This window comes from Schistocerca serialis, chromosome 1 (assembly GCF_023864345.2).
Source record: "Schistocerca serialis cubense isolate TAMUIC-IGC-003099 chromosome 1, iqSchSeri2.2, whole genome shotgun sequence".
NCBI classification, from domain to species: Eukaryota; Metazoa; Arthropoda; class Insecta; order Orthoptera; family Acrididae; genus Schistocerca; species Schistocerca serialis.
The window spans coordinates 248,646,199-248,663,751 of record NC_064638.1 but is presented as its reverse complement, the minus strand read 5'-3'; the positions used below and the strand labels follow the sequence as shown (position 1 = coordinate 248,663,751).

Sequence of the window (17,553 nt, the reverse complement as noted above, 5' to 3'; positions counted from 1 at the left end):
ATATATGTATATATTCTGTGATTGTAAACTTAGTTAATTAAGAAAAATTTGTTGCTCATGGGAAGTCCAATTGACTCACCATCGCTGCCAAATTTTTGCCCCCCCAGTGGAGGGTTATGTAAGGGGTATGCGCTATATGCGCTGCCTGCAACAGGCAAGGCATAGGAGAGTCTCTGACCAGAGAGCAGTATGAAGTTACTGCCTGCAACAGGCAAGGCATAGGAGAGTCTCTGACCAGAGAGCAGTATGTAGTTAGTTGTTGCTTGTCGCTAGTCGGCATTAGTCTTGGGTAGTCTGTAGTAGTCCGCAGTAGTCTGCGTGAGTCGACAGTAGTCGGCAGCAGTCTGCGCGTGTCTGCGCGCGTCGGCAGTCTGCTCTGGTCGGGACTCTGGAGGATGAGTATTATTGTAGAAGGTAAAGAAGCAGCCTTGCGCATATCTAATAATGTACGTTAACTGTCATTCAATTTCTTTTAAAAATGCCCCAATAATAATTTTTATAATATAAAGTAATTTTTTTTTTTAAGAAAAGCATTCATTTCAATTTAAAGATTTTACCCAATGCATGATTATTCCTTTCACGAATCACAAAGCATAGGCCAGAATTGCACGGAGCTGTGCCGAAAATTTTGTAGGTAAGAGCAGATATATTCGCAGTTTTTATTGAGGTAAGAATTTTTGCTTTTTTTATTCAGAGTACAGGGCTGTGGCGCAGCGCTGCTGTCGTCATAAAATTTACCAGGTTACTGAATTTCTTATTATTTTGGTGTTCAGGAATTTTTCTGTTTCGAACTTAACATTAAATGAGAAAAGAATTTTGAGGGTACATCAAATGTGAATGCATTTCTGCACAGAGATTATGAATGGGAACCAATTTTGTTCAGAGGTTACAATATTTAAAAATTCATTTAATTATGGCATTAGGCGGTGGCAAGGCAAGAATGATGTTTCCAGCTATGGGCTGGACCCATCTGACGATATTATCTGGCACCAAACGTCTTCCATGGTAGTGTAGTGGTGATAGTAGCACGAGGCGCAGATCGAGATTTCCACTCCGCAGCGAAACGTTCGCTGATATGAAGCTTCCTGGCAGATTAAAACGGTATACCGGACAGAGACTTCAACTTAGGACCTTTACCTTTCGCGGGAAAGTGCTCTACCGAAGCAGGACTCAGGACGCCTCCACACAGCTGTACTTCTGCTGATACCTCGTCTCCTACCTTCCAGACATCACAGAAGTTCTCCTAGGAAACTTGCAGGGATAGCACTCCTGGAGGAAAGAGTGTTCCATAGAAATGACTTAGCCACAGCACTTGCCGGGTATAGGCAAAGGTCCCGAGCTCGAGTCTCAGTTCAGCACACGGCGTTAATCAATCATGAAGTTTCATATCTGTGCACACGATGCTGCACAGTGAAAATCGCATTCTGGAAAGATATGCCAGGCTGTGGCATTCCTGCCAGTTTCGTAGAACTTCTGTAAAGTTCGGATAGTAGAAGACGAGATGCTGGCTGAAGTAAAGCTATGAAGAGGGGTCGTGAGTCGTGTTTGGGTAGCTCATTTGGTAGAGCATTTGCTTATCCCGCGTGCGAGTTCTGTCCGTCACACAGTTTTAATCCGACAGGAAGTTTCAGTAGTACAAGCTGTTTGCTATAACAGGCTGTAGTGCCGTAAATGACGTTGGAAAAGGGCTTTTTGGGTTTGATAACGTAGAAGTTAGTATGGAATGGTACTAAGTTTGAAGTCAAAATCCGGGTCCAGAAATGTAGGTAACAGTGGTATTGGACAATATGCGTACCGGGGTGTTACTAACATTAAAAGCTGTCACCACCAACACACTCGTTGATTCGGGTGTTTATCTTTTGTAGGGGGCAGTCCCCATGTTTTGTGTGTACCAAGACCTCTCAAGTCGTGGCAGTCGGAAGTGGAAATATGTGAGACACAAATAATATCGCCAAGGCGGAAGCTTTTCCTTTAGAATGAGGGAGGGTGGGGTCATCAATCTTTAGTTTGATGCGGACCACCGTGAATTCCGCTCCTGTGCTAAACTCTTCAACTCAGAGGAGCTAATACACTCATCGTTCTCAATTCATTGTTAGATATACTCCAATATCTGATTTCCCCTACAACTTTTACTGTCTGCGACACCCTCTAGTCATATCGTAGTGTCTTAACTTCATATAATCGCATCCCTTGTTCTCGTCAGTGTTTTCCACATATTTATTTCAACGCCGATTCTGCGGGGAACTTTCTCATTTCTTATCTGATCTGTCCAAATAATTTACAGCATCCTTCTATAACAGATTAAACGCTTTGAGTCTCCTCATTTTCGTTTTCCCGCAATCTACGACTGACGCCCGTACAATGCTAGACTCCTAATGTACATTCTCGGAAACTTCTTACTTAAATTAATGCTGGTGTTTGATGTTAGTACACTTCTTTTGGCCATGAATTCACTCTTTGTCTATCATACTCTGCTTTGTAACTTCTTGTTCTGTCCGTTATGTGCTATTCTGCCTGTAAGATAGCGAAATTCTTCCCTTCAACTACTTCGGTGTCCCCAGTTTCAATGTCAGGTTTATAGCTAATCTCATTTCAGTTACTCCTTATTTCTTTCGTATTTTTTGTGGTTTTGTCTGAACTCATACTCTGTGCTCATTCCAGTCAACACGTCCTGTCATTCTTCCTAAGTTTCGCTGAGAATAGCACTGCTATTGTCGAATCTTATCCTTTGCATCCTTTCACCTGCAATTTCACTCCCACTCTTCAAACATTTTTTTATTGCCGCTGTTGCTTTTGCGATGTATAGATTGAACAACAGAAGCGGAAACTCCAACACTGCCTTACAACATTTTTTTATTCGAGTTCTTTGCTCTTTGGCTTTAATTTTTATTTTACATTTTTGGTTCTTGTACATATTATATGTCATTCGGGTTGCAGTACGGCTTGCACGCTTTTACACTGAGGAACGTCTATTTCAGGTCGACAAATCCTATGAAAGTGTCTTGATTAAAGTCTTGCTGCTATTATCAAACCCAGCACCAGAAATGCCGTTCTGGTGCCTTCTTTACCGTTACTAAAGCCAAAAGGAGCGCCTTCTGTCAGAGTCTTAGGACTGAACTGAAGCAGAATTAAAAAAAAAAAACTTAAATAAATCTTGCTGTTCGTCAGGAGTTTCAAATGTGTGAATTCCAGTACCCAGTGGTAAATGAAAACTGTAAATGCCAGTAACCACTGTTTCTATAACAGAAATATTTGCCCTTCGCCTGCAACAAAAGGTCATAATACAGCTATTTTAAGGGACTTCCATAATTTTTGCTATTCCCCAGGAGCTCGAAATGAGTGAATTCCATTAATCAATAGGAAATTACCACTGTAACAGAAACAACGAAATATTCTAAATATCTATCATGTATCGGCAACAAAAGGTCAAAAGGAAATGGACAAATTTATAGAGTACCAATCTACGTAATGTTTTTTATTAAATGGGTAAAACGAACGTGTACGTTAATGTTGCGGACTAGGAACAGGTCAGAGTAAGAAGCAGAATTGCTTCCAATATTGTGTATATTACTGTAGTACTCCGACTGATAGTTACACATATTTGTTTCAGACATATCTTAAATTAGTGATATAAGGCTACTCAGCTGCCCCTACTCTATGTGTTCTACGCGACATGGAGCGCCTTCAAAAACCTTGCATTAGATTTTAGTATTGTCTTGCTTGCTACTTGCAAACTATTAGACTTGCAAAAAAAAAATGAACAGAACGTTTATATGAAACAAAATCAATATTCTAAATATCTGTCCTGTATCTGCAACAAATGGTCATAATGAAACGGAGCAAAGTATGGAGTACTGGAATACATTTTCTCTAGAGGCCACAGTTATCGATTTATCCAAGAAAAACACAGCTGAAGGTAGCTTTTGTACTTTTTTTTTAATAATTCGAAATCTACAGCCTCTAGTGAAAACGTATCCCAGTATAAAAAATGAATTACATTAAAAAAATGTTCAAATGTGTGTAAAATCTTATGGGACTTAACAGCTAAGGTCATCAGTCCCTAAGCTTACACACTACTTAACCTAAATTATACTAAGGACAAACATACACACCCATACCCGAGGGAGGACTCGAACCTCCGCCGGGACCAGCCGCACTGTCCATGACTGCAGCGCCTCAGACTGCTCGGATAATCCTGCGCGGCGAATTACATTAAATTTCCTACATAAAGATTCTGTTCATTTTTTTTCTGTAGGACTAATAGTTTGCACGTAACTAGTGAGAGAATATGAAAATCTTGTGCATGGTATTAGAGGATGCTGCACGTTGCATAAAACCCAACGGTCGCGGCAGCTGAATCAAGCTGTATACAGTGTGGGCAAAGTAAAACTGGACAGATAAATAATGTACCCTAATATAGGTAGCTCAGCTTACAGCATGTGCATTTGGGGCAGATGATGTATGTTGGGTGCATGAAGCTACTTTTTTGCCCATCCTGCGGATCGAAACTGGTTATAAACTAAAAGCATTTTGTTACGATCAAAGACTGCTTTAAATTCGCCAAATTTCAGACGTTGGACTACCGTTTCCTCCGGTGTGATTACGTGACGCACCTTCCTCTTGGAGCGGACGGCTTCTTGCTGCCGCGCCGTCTTCTCGCCGATGCCGCGGTCCCCCCACAGCTCGCGCCCCATCAGGCCGTAACACACGGCCATCGCCGTCACAGGCACCAGGTACGTCACGCACAGGAACACCACGTTGTACCTGCAAACAGGCACCAACTTTATAGAAGTTCACTTTAGGTAATCTTGGAGGTTCTGTGGTGGTACGCCACATAAGGTGAAAAAAAATTGAAGAATTTCGCAAGTACTGACTTAACGAAATAAATATTATCGCAGAAAAATCGAAAAAGTATATAATCAACTAACATGATTGTTATTTTAATCTCTCTTCCTTTTGATAAAGGATCGGATACACTTCCCATTTGTTTCTTGGTTGTGTATGAAGCCATTTTGTGACGAGGCGCGAAAACGCGTAAGTTACATGTAATATTTAGACTAAATATGATCAAATATTACTTAAAAGTGGCGCTAATGTTTTACTGTAACAACTCCTATATTCATGATGCGATACATATATTAACGATTTATGCAAATTTTATAGGGGAACACTGGCGCAGAGGTCAACCCCTTAATTCTAAATGATAACGGGCTAGAGTCGTACTAATTTTGACAAATAACTAAAAATAAATGTAAATGAAAGCGATTTCTCTTGATTAGCGCATCTTCTTTTAAATCCGTGATAGTAGTCAGTTTTTTTTAAATATTGAACCATATCCATTGCAGGTAATTCAGTTAGTTTTCTTGATCTCCTTTTAACGGGTATTGCGTGATCAAATTTGGCTTATCACAAAAGTAAATTGGAGCTGTATAACTGGAATATGGAGTGCAGCCATGTATGGAAGTGAAACATGAACAATAAATAGTTTGGACAAGAAGAGGATAGAAGCTTTTGAAATGTGGTACTACAGAAGAATGCTGAAGATTAGATGGGTGGATCACATAACTAATGAGGAGGTATTGAATAGGATTGGGGAGAAGAGAAGTTTGTGGCACAACTTGACTAGAAGGGATCGGTTGGTAAAACATGTTCTGAGGCATCAAGGGATCACCAATTTAGTATTGGAGGGCAGCGTGGAGGGTAAAAATAGTAGCGGGAGACCAAGAGATGAATACACTAAGCAGACACAGAAGGATGTAGGCTGCAGTATGTACTGAGAGATGAAGAAGCTTGCACAGGATAGAGTAGCACGGAGAGTTGCATCAAACCAGTCTCAGGACTGAAGGCAACAACAACATTAATGATTTACGCAAATTTTAAGAGGGGATACTGGCGCAGACGTCAACGCCATAGTTCTAAATGGTAACGGCCTAGGGTCGTAATAAATATTTTAATATTTGCTAATTTTGGCAAATAATTAAAACTAAATGTAAATGTAGATTTCTCTTGATTAGCGGTTCTTCTTTTGTAACCGCGATAGTAGTCAGTTTTTTTTAATATCAACCCACATTCATTTCAGGTGAATTCAGTAAGTTTATTTGATCTCCGATTAACGGATATTGCGAAATCAAATTTGACTTTTACCATAGTTAACTTCGTCTTTTGATATAAAAACATCTTTTCGAAAAAACTAGCTGTGAGAAGTACCATAACTGAGTTCATTTTGGTCGCACATTATGACTTTTCCTCACACACGAAATCTCTTCTGCACGCTGTAATAGCATTGGTGGCCGAGAGACCCCTCGCGGGGCAGTTCGGCCGCCGCTCCACAAGTTCTTTAACGCCACTACGGCGACTTGCGAGTGAATGAGGATGAAATGATGATAAAAGACACATAACACCCAGTCATCACGAGACAGAGAAACCTCTCTGACCGCGCCGGAAATCGAACGCGGGACCCCGTGTGCGTGAAGCGAGAACGCTACCGCAAGACCACGAGCCGCGGACACTGTAATAGTGATTTGTGACCAGTCACTTAATAGTAATATCTGTTGTGATGTCATTTCTTCAGGTCACTTTTGAATTATATTTCGTTTTTTAGCCCTGTCGTCATATTTACCTCGGATTCAAGAAAAGTTACACTGATCAGCCAGAGCAGTATGCCCACCTGCCTAACAGGCGGTATGTCCACCTATGGCACGGATAACAGCAGCAAGGAAGCAACGACGCCTTGATAGTTCGCTGGAGAGAACTGAACTACATCTGCACGCACAAGACACAAAGTTCCCGTAAATTCTGAGGAGGACGGCGATGAACTACGACGTAACGTTCAATCACATACCGGGTGTGTTCGATCGGGTACACGTGCTCAGATCTGGCGAGCTGGGGGGGGGGTCCAGCACATCAATTAGAGCTCACCACTGTGATGTCTAACCACTCCATCACATTCCTGGCCTTGTGACATGGCGCATTATCTTGCTGAAAAATGCCACTGTTACCGGGAAACATGATCGTCATGAAGCGGTGTATGGGGTCTGCAACCAGTGTACGAAATTCCTTGGCGATCATGGTGCCTTGCACGGGCTACACTGGATCCATGGATGTCCACGCGAATCTTCCTCAGAGGATAATGGAGCCGCCACCAGCTTGTCTCCGTCCGCCAGTACAGGTGTCAAGGAGCGGATTCCTCCCTCCCATCAGCATAATGAAGAAGGTATAAGGATGCTTCGGACCATGCAAGGTCCTGCCACTGCGTCAACGTCCAGTGCCGATAGTCACGTGCCAACTTCAGTCTCAGTTGCCGATATCGTGGTGTTGTTGTTGTGGTCTTCAGTCCTGAGACTGGTTTGATGCAGCTCTCCATGCTACTCTATCCTGTGCAAGCTTTTTCATCTCCCAGTACCTACTGCAACCTACATCCTTCTGAATCTGCTTAGTGTATTCATCTCTTGGTCTCCCCCTACGATTTTTACCCTCCACGCTGCCCTCCAATACTAAATTGGTGATCCCTTGATGCCTCAGAAAATGTCCTACCAACCGATCCCTTCTTCTGGTCAAGTTGTGCCACAAACTTCTTTTCTGCCCAATCCTATTCAATACTTCCTCATTAGTTATGTGATCTACCCATCTAATCTTCAGCATTCTTCTGTAGCACCACATTTCGAAAGCTTCTATTCTCTTCTTGTCCAAACTATTTATCGTCCATGTTTCACTTCCATACATGGCTACACTCCATACGAATACTTTCAGAAATGACTTCCTGACACTTAAATCAATACTGGATGTTAACAAATTTCTCTTCTTCAGAAACGCTTTCCTTGCCATTGCCAGCCTACATTTTATATCCTCTCTACTTCGACCATCATCAGTTATTTTGCTCCCCAAATAGCAAAACTCCTTTACTACTTTAAGTGCATCATTTCCTAATCTAATTCCCTCAGCATCACCCGACGTAATTAGACTACATTCCATTATCCTTGTTTTGCTTTTGTTGATGTTCATCTTATATCCTCCTTTCAAGACACTGTCCACTCCATTCAACTGCTCTTCCAAGTCCTTTGCTGTCTCTGACAGAATTACAATGTCATCGGCGAACATCAAAGTTTTTATTTCTTCTCCATGAATTTTAATACCTGCTCCGAATTTTTCTTTTGTTTCCTTTACTGCTTGCTCAATATACAGATTGAACAACATCGGGGACAGGCTACAACCCTGTCTTACTCCCTTCCCAACCACTGCTTCCCTTTCATGTCCCTCGACTCTTATAACTGCCATCTGGTTTCTGTACAAATTGTAAATAGCCTTTCGCTCCCTGTATTTTACCCCTGCCACCTTTAGAATTTGAAAGAGAGTATTCCAGTCAACATTGTCAAAAGCTTTCTCTAAGTCTACAAATGCTAGAAACGTAGGTTTGCCTTTCCTTAATCTTTCTTCTAAGATAAGTCGTAAGGTCAGTATTGCCTCACGTGTTCCAGTGTTTCTACGGAATCCAAACTGATCTTCCCCGAGGTTGGCTTCTACTAGTTTTTCCATTCGTCTGTAAAGAATTCGTGTTAGTATTTTGCAGCTGTGACTTATTAAGCTGATAGTTCGGTAATTTTCACATCTGTCAACAACTGCTTTCTTTGGGATTGGAATTATTATATTCTTCTTGAAGTCTGAGGGTATTTCGCCTGTTTCATACATCTTGCTCACCAGATGGTAGAGTTTTGTCAGGACTGGCTCTCCCACGGCCGTCAGTAGTTCCAATGGAATATTGTCTACTCCGGGGGCCTTGTTTCGACTCAGGTCTTTCAGTGCTCTGTCAAACTCTTTGCGCAGTATCGTATCTCCCATTTCATCTTCATCTACATCCTCTTCCATTTCCATAATATTGTCCTCAAGTACATCGCCCTTGTATAGACCCTCTATATACTCCTTCCACCTTTCTGATTTCCCTTCTTTGCTTAGAACTGGGTTTCCATCTGAGCTCTTGATATTCATACAAGTCGTTCTCTTATCTCCAAAGGTCTCTTTAATTTTCCTGTAGGCGGTATCTATCTTACCCCTAGTGAGATAAGCCTCTACATCCTTACATTTGTCCTTTAGCCATCCCTGCTTAGCCATTTTGCACTTCCTGTCGATCTCATTTTTGAGACGTTTGTATTCCTTTTTGCCTGTTTCACTTACTGCATTTTTATATTTTCTCCTTTCATCAATTAAATTCAATATTTCTTCAGTTACCCAAGGATTTCTAGTAGCCCTTGTCTTTATTCCTACTTGATCCTCTGCTGCCTTCACTACTTCATCCCTCAAAGCTACCCATTCTTCTTCTACTGTATTTTTTCCCCCATTCCTGTCAATTGCTCCCTTATGCTCTCCCTGAATCTCTGTACAACCTCTGGTTCTTTTAGTTTATCCAGGTCCCATCTCCTTAAATTCCCACCTTTTTGCAGTTTCTTCAGTTTTAATCTACAGGTCATAACCAATAGATTGTGGTCAGAGTCCACATCTGCCCCTGGAAATGTCTTACAATTTAAAACCTGGTTCCTAAATCTCTGTCTTACCATTATATAATCTATTTGATACCTTTTAGTATCTCCAGGGTTCTTCCATGTATACAACCTTCTTTCATGATTCTTAAACCAAGTGTTAGTTATGATTATGTTGTGCTCTGTGCAAAATTCTACCAGGCGGCTTCCTCTTTCATTTCTGTCCCCCAATCCATATTCACCTACTATGTTTCCTTCTCTCCCTTTTCCTACACTCGAATTCCAGTCACCCATGACTATTAAATTTTCGTCTCCCATCACAATCTGAATAATTTCTTTTATTTCATCATACATTTCTTCAATTTCTTCGTCATCTGCAGAGCTAGTTGGCATATAAACTTGTACTACTGTAGTAGGTGTGGGCTTCGTATCTATCTTGGCCACAATAATGCGTTCACTATGCTGTTTGTAGTAGCTTACCCGCATTCCTATTTTCCTATTGATTATTAAACCTACTCCTGCATTACCCCTATTTGATTTTGTGTTTATAACCCTGTAGTCACCTGACCAGAAGTCTTGTTCCTCCTGCCACCGAACTTCACTAATTCCCACTATATCTAACTTCAACCTATCCATTTCCCTTTTTAAATTTTCTAACCTACCTGCCCGATTAAGGGATCTGACATTCCACGCTCCGATCCGTACAACGCCAGTTTTCTTTCTCCTGATAACGACATCCTCCTGAGTAGTGGTGTTAACATTGGCATATGCATGGGTCGTCCGCTGTGGAGGCCCGTTTCTTGATGTGTTCGGTGTACTGTGTTCAGACACACTTGTACTCTGTCAAGTATTACAGTCTGATGTTAGTTCCGCCACAATTAGCCGCCTTTGCTATTTTGCCAGTCTGCCCCGCATACGATGTGTAATGAGGAGTGGTTGCCCGACACCACGACGTGTGGAATTGTTTCACCTTGGTTTCGCCACAAGTTGAAGACACTCGCTACAGCCCTCCTAGAACACCCGACAAGACGTTTATTTTCGTAAATACTCGTGCCGAGCCTCGGAGCCACCACGAACTGCCCTCGATCAAACTCAGACACATCGTGCACCTTTCCCATTCTACATACGGACAGCACGTTCACTGATACTACATGCACCGTGCGTGTGTCTGATTAGCAGTCATTCCTCGTCGGGTGACGCTATATCGAGTGGAAGGGTTTATATCAATTGTAGGTCGTTAGACGTAATGTTCTGGCTGATCAGTGTATATTTTTAAACTCTGGTCTATGTCAGATTTATTAGATTTTTCAATATTTTTTTGCCTTAGATAAATGTGTATATATTTTAACTAACTAAACAAACTTTATTTTTGACCTTGTTTCACATTTTTACTATCGCACGACCTAGCTTTCGGTCGATAAGCCCATATTCAAGTGCATTGCTGATTCCCAAAGATGATAATGCACAGATAGACATGATGACCAGGCAAAGATAATCGTCTCAACTTCTTAAGGTATCGATCCATAGTTTAATGTACAATTACATCAATGACCATTTTTAATGAATTACACGCAATATTACACATTCAGCAATTACACTACAATGACCAGACTTAAGTTATGCATCAGCCAAGAACTTTTAAACTACGGTAGACTGAAGCCCAAAGTTTTACTTCTTTTGTGGAGTTATGATCTCGTCTAAAAGAGGTGAATAACTGAATTTAGTTTGCTCGTTTAATAATAGGTATGGGGATATACGCATCTGTATTTTAATTTCTAAAATTTGGCCTCCTTTTCCTCTGTGGGTAAGACGTGTGCATCTATTGTGTATTTGTGGTTACTGTTCAGGCAAAGTTTTGCAAAGGCTGAATCAGGCTTCTTCAATCTCCAGCTTCTGTGCTGTTCTTTAAGCTTGATACAGATGGACTTCCTCGTCTGTCCAATGTAGCAAAACTTACAATCACGGAGTGTGATTTTATAAACCCCACTTTTTGTGACAGCTGGTTGTTTGTCTTTTGCACTAAACAAGACACTACCTATTGTCTGAAGGACATAGAAAAACACAGAGAAACCCTTTGCCTGCAAGACGTTACTTATGCTATTTGCTGTTGTCCCTATAAAAGGTATTCTGCACCATTTCTTTTCCAATTTGTCTGTGACAGTAGGGACCTGGCTTGCTTCTTCATCGAAAATCACGCGAGTGTAGAGCCAAGCGCCAGAATCTCTTAACCCTCTTGATGTTGCAACATTTCGACCCGAGAACGCGAAATTATCGTCATTCTAGATAAATTCACAGTCAAAAAACTACCTCTTCGCACACGAAAACTCACTGCCTAAATGACACGTAACTTCCGTGTTTCTGTCCTAAATACTCCTAATCAGCTCGTAACTACTGACAAACTATTTCGAACACTTGGTGCGATGCCCAAAAATGCGTCCATACTTGTGTAAGTACGAGTACTTGTACTGTAGTGCACTGTATTAAACTGGGGACCTAGAAACGACCCCCACAAAAGGCCACAGCAGTCCACCCACCCCACCGCCGTCCCACACCGAACCCAGGGTTATTGTGCGGTTCGGCCCCCAGTGGACATCTTCCCCCCCTCCTCCCCCCCCCCCCTCCAGACCGCGACACTACTCCGCCGTGCGGATTCGTGCCGGGAACGCCAAGACATAAACAGGCCCTTTCCCCACCTTACGAACATAGCTGCAACATAGGTTGCATAAGATAATCTCAGGTTGACAAATGAGTGAATGAATATTTTTTTATGTCAGTGGAAGTCATCTATCGGGTCTGATCCTCTAATCTGTGTTTTAGATTACTATTGAAGTAATACATTGTAAATTGAACGGTTAACAAATTACTATAACTACGTTATGACGAACTCTGGATATACTGTGCAGCAGACCTCTTTCTCAGAGTCGTTCTGAGCGCTTTTCACGTCGCAGAAGGTCTACATACGGTAAGAATCCTCTAAAGCAATGTCTGTATGAATTGACTTTTCTTGTATCGGATTTTCATCGTTTCCGGCAACATGTGCTGGTGAAACCTTATCACAGTGCAGTGCCTCACCGCCTTCTACATATATTTTCACGTATTCCTGTGCAATGACCATTTCTGTGTTCTTTACTACCTTCATATGAAATTTAATAAAGAAATGAGATAACAAATACATAGTTCCATGCGACACATTATGGGTGGCACGATTTATGGGCAGACTTTAGTTGTTTCTATCACTAACGGAAATTTGGGTGTTGTATAAAAATTTATAAATATAAATTTGAAATAAAGGGGAAAAGAGTGAGGGGAAGAGATTTACAGAGAGACCAAGACTGACGACAATAAACAGGTTCAAATGATTTCAGGTTGCATTTGTTAGGTGGAGATGAAATTACCTGCTCAGGATAAAAATGTGTGGAACTTCATCAAACAAGTTTGCGGACGACAAAATACAAATGGGTGTTTTCGGGGAAAATATTATTTCATTATGCAGTCGACAACAAACAGTAATTCTCTGGTATGATTGATAGTGTAAGATTTTTGTTAACGATATTTTATTAATATGACGTAGTTCGTTACCTTAAGTCGTTATAACGTCTAACGGCGAACGCCCTAGTTACAACATGTTTTGTAAAATTTGATAAGCCTGAATCCAAGTTATTAACTTTGAACGTCTGTTAGTAGACAAATGGTTCAAATGGCTCTGAGCACTATGCGACTTAACTTCTGAGGTCATCAGTCGCCTATAACTTAAAACTAATTAAACCTAACTAACCTAAGGACATCACACGCATCCATGCCCGAGGCAGGATTCGAACCTGCGACCCTAGCGGTCGCTCGGCCCCAGACTGTAGCGCCTAGAACCGCACGGCCACTCTGGCCGGCTGTTATTAGACATAATGGAAGTAAAAACCATATATTATTTCATAATTTGAATGTAGCTCTACGTAAATATATATTGTAAAATGTGTCTACAGTGTCCCAGGTTTGTTTAAATAATGGCAGTTACTTCATAGTTAACCAATAGTGGAACGGTAAACTAGTTGCAGATGAGAACAGTTCTGATGAAATGAAAGATTTTGTGGCGCAATTGGTGGGAAGTTTGCCGGAGATGACGATAACATGCATGATAACTTAACAGTGGGAAAAATCAATGTCTCAGTGCCATTTTCGTTTTGTGGTCCAATACTTGTTACAGGTAAAACCTACGAAGTTAAAATGAGATTTGCGGCAGTCAAAGTACCTGCCAGCAGACCCGATTCGGTACCTAGATATAAGGACACCAACATCTTCTACTAACTGAAAAGTGTGAGTTTTTTATACGATAATTCAATGAAAAGTGATAAAATAATTTAATTTTTGGTCACTTAATACTGACTCCCGTCTTTCTGGAGAAACAAGAGGAGCGATTGTACGCACTGAGGCACCAGTTATTGTACTAAAGTTATTGTAGCGGTCATTGTAGAAAAAGGGTGTAGAAATCTTGTGAGTTGATCTGGGAATGAAATTTAGAACTCCGACTATGGCAAAACCTCAGTGAGCCAATCACAGGAAAACTAAGAAGTTAAGAGAAAGGCGAGGTTAGGATGTTGATGAGGAAGAAGGATATCGATGCCATAGGTGAGTACCCAGTCGTCTTCAAATGATAACAGTTTGCTTCGAATAATTTCGTACATTAATAATGTGGTCTGGTTTTAAAGATGAAACATAGTACTAGTATCACTTCGGTTTTCACAGCGGCAGTGTGTCGTTATCACTGCACGAGCAAAGTGGATCTTCGACTTCGGTTTTACACATTCGACAAATTCTGTAAATGGAATCATAAGTCAGAAAATATCTATTAGGAGAATATTATTTTAATGAGGACAGCGTGTAATAAAATTAATTGTTCACTTTATGTATGTATCTGAAAAGCTTCAAAGAGAATTGCTGAAATTCAAAAACTTTCTAATTTGTTAATAAGTACATGTGACAGCAACCCATCATCAGAACGAAAAATTTGTCCCGCAGAACGTAGAACACAATGTTTCAAAGAGAAGACACAAAAAATGTCGTACCTGGAGAGGAAATTGATGTGTAATTCGATCTAGAATGCAGGAAATTTTTGTGTGGCGGGGCACTCTATTTTTACGAGGCAAACTTCAGTATGTGTGGGAATATGACTTGATGAGCTGGAGACTGCATTGGAGGTGGGTCTTAGATCCATCAGACTAATTTTACATACCAAATACGGCGGTGAAGCAAAAACTAACTTTCACTTCGTAATTTCAACAAATACGATTGAATTTTTCACATCGTCGGACACTGCTTATATGTTTTGGAGTTACGTGAACAGTTGTAAACTGAAGGGAACATATGTAAAGGAGGTGTTTCTCAAACTGTCATGAAAGTAGTCTTCCATTTTTCCGCGGTACAAAGTATACTTATTGCCAGTATATATGGCAAGAACAATAATAGTTTGGGACAAAAATCGTATTAAAGAAACAAAATATTCACGAATACGTGACAGTAATTCACGAATACGAGACAGAAATAAAATTTTGTTAGTTTGTTTCATATCGTAGAAGATAAATAGAGAAAATTCGATTACTGCGTAAATAAGGAGATGAATTACGATACTCTGTGGAGTATGAGTGAACTATTAAATTATGCTCACCTGTTCACAGACATGTACATGAAAATCTTAACTTGAAAACGAAAACAAATAAAGCGAAGGACGCCAAAACGATAATGTAGGATTACTACCATGACCGAGTTTCAGCGCAATAACTGATGGAGCAGAATTGCAATCACGTCTGACACTGAGAATAACGCTCGCGATGAGATAAAAATAAACAAAGCGACGGGAGAACAGCGGTTCGTATGTTTACAGCCCTTGTATGCTGTGATTAATTAATGCATACAACCCAATTTAAACACTTTTTGGTAACGTAAAACCTCCTACCCTTGTTCACATTAAATAAAATGCTCCACAGTGCTTTATGAATGTAAACTAAAGAGAAATTTATAACCACAACTGCTAAACAACTAATCAATGGATTGTATCCACCGTAGTTGTGTAATCTGGGATCATCTCGCTGGTTTTCTAATATTTGCTGTTTTGCTAATGTTTAACTTCGGAGTTGGCGATACAATATTCCAATGAATGTAATCCTACACGTAAATTAGAACATACAATGAAACACAAACTCTTAGGAAATCATATGCTGCCGCATGACAGAGAAGAGGCCAGTTCAAGTAGACGTAATATACTGTTCCTGGTTACAAGGAAAACATTGTTATATTAATGAGCATAAATACTTCATTAACTACGTTTCATCTTAGTAATCATGAAGTTAAGATTTATGGCGATTTCACCAGATGAAGTGAAGCAGTCATCAACAGAAAGGTTGGTTTGAAAACCATAACCCTCTGACAAGAATGCTTGTATATAAGACGATATAAGTAATATAATATAAGATGCTTATTTGCTCATATATATTTATGTATTTTTGACCCGTCGTCTCGGTCTGTAATCCTGATCACATTGGTCAACGTAAGTTGCTTTATTTCTAGCAGCTGAAATTTGCTTCCAACTTACATGAATGGAAAGTACAGCTATAAACGTCAAATACCGCAATTAAACACAAAACTGGCGATGAGTCTGGTCTGATGAGTCTGGTCTGGTCTGTAACTGTCTGAAGCACCGAGCTACGTGCTACTCTTCAATTCAGCGTGGAATCCGAACCCCGTTGAAACATCATATATTATTTGCTACATACACCAAGAATTGTGTGCACTAAGCCTCTTTAAGTGCCAGGAATTCCTAGAATGCAAGCCGGAGTTTGGGATTCATAGAGTCAGAAACAAATATACCAAAGTACCAGATATAAGCGAATTATCTTCTGAGATTACCACATTTAATAAATGATGCAAATGGGTAATGAAAATAAATGACTTTAATAGGTTGAGTAGAAAATATAGTACTTCATTTATTATTCTGAGTTTGTGTTAAACAGCTGAGTAAATACTGAATGTACAATACATATGGTTTTGGGTTGGGTCTGCCTTTAGTAAAACACAATTTCGTTTTTTATCCCAAACATGTTTCACTGCAGTTGCAGCATCATCAGTGGGCTTTTATTTTATGGCTGTTAAAGATAAAGAATGTTCTTTACTCTTTGTGTACATGTAAATATTAGTTTTGAAAATCTTAATTATAGATTTTTGAAGAACATACAAAATTATGTATTCATACCCTTTTACCACATGATGTGATTTTCCTGATGTATTATGTTTTTATAGTGCCAGTTTTCTTTCACAGTTTGTCATCTGCAACTGTATACAACTAAATGTAGACAAATTATTTAAGAAAAAATTACGATTTGGAAAGTGTTTGGCTGTTATGCCTGAAATAAATTAATTCTACTTGGAAGATAGTGTGTGTGTCTATTTACAATATGTTTCACTTCCGTTTTCATTTTTCCTCATCTTCTTCACTGTGAAGCTCTGTATATTGAGCTGTCACTGTCACTGTTTCACTGTTTACCAGCCATAAAAAATGGCAGACAGTGGAACAGTTGAAGGTGTTCCTGACAGTTGTTTTGAATCTTTCAGAGGTGTATGTCCCATTTTTTGTTTGTGTGTGTGTGCATGGACATGTGTGTGTGTGTGTGTGTGTGTGTGTGTGTGTGTGTGTGTGTGTGTGTGTGTGTGTGAAAAAGGGAGGGGGAGAGAGAGAGAGAGAGAGAGAGAGAGAGAGAGAGAGAGAGAGAGAGAGAGAGAGAGAAAGTCTGAGGATTTTTCATTATTGTATTGTTATCAATAATATTATTATTTTATTTTTATATTTTTTACTTTTGTGCGTATGTATTTATATGTCTGTGTGTTTGAGTGGGGGGGGGGGGTATTCTGTGGTTTGGTGGTATCTAATAACTCTTTGAGGGCAGAGAACAGAATTCCATTGCAGAGATCTGTGTATTCATTTATTATTTGTTTTCCTTCAACTATGGCTGTTTTATATGATAGTTTTTTTCAATTATTAGTTTTTGTGAGGGGGCTGTTGCTGCACTTGAGAATTTTCAACTTAGTATTGATGTTTGTT

At 40.1% G+C, this 17,553-nt stretch overlaps 1 protein-coding gene across 1 annotated transcript in view; it reads right to left on the bottom strand.

Moving 5' to 3' along the window:
• Positions 1 to 17,553, bottom strand: part of LOC126457240 (tachykinin-like peptides receptor 86C) — a 1,093,631-nt gene that overhangs the window by 221,649 nt on the left and 854,429 nt on the right. Inside the window, exon 6 of the mRNA XM_050093388.1 lies at positions 4,614 to 4,764. Within this exon, the coding sequence (XP_049949345.1) occupies positions 4,614 to 4,764 (151 nt within the window). The remainder of the gene's footprint in view (positions 1 to 4,613; positions 4,765 to 17,553) is intronic.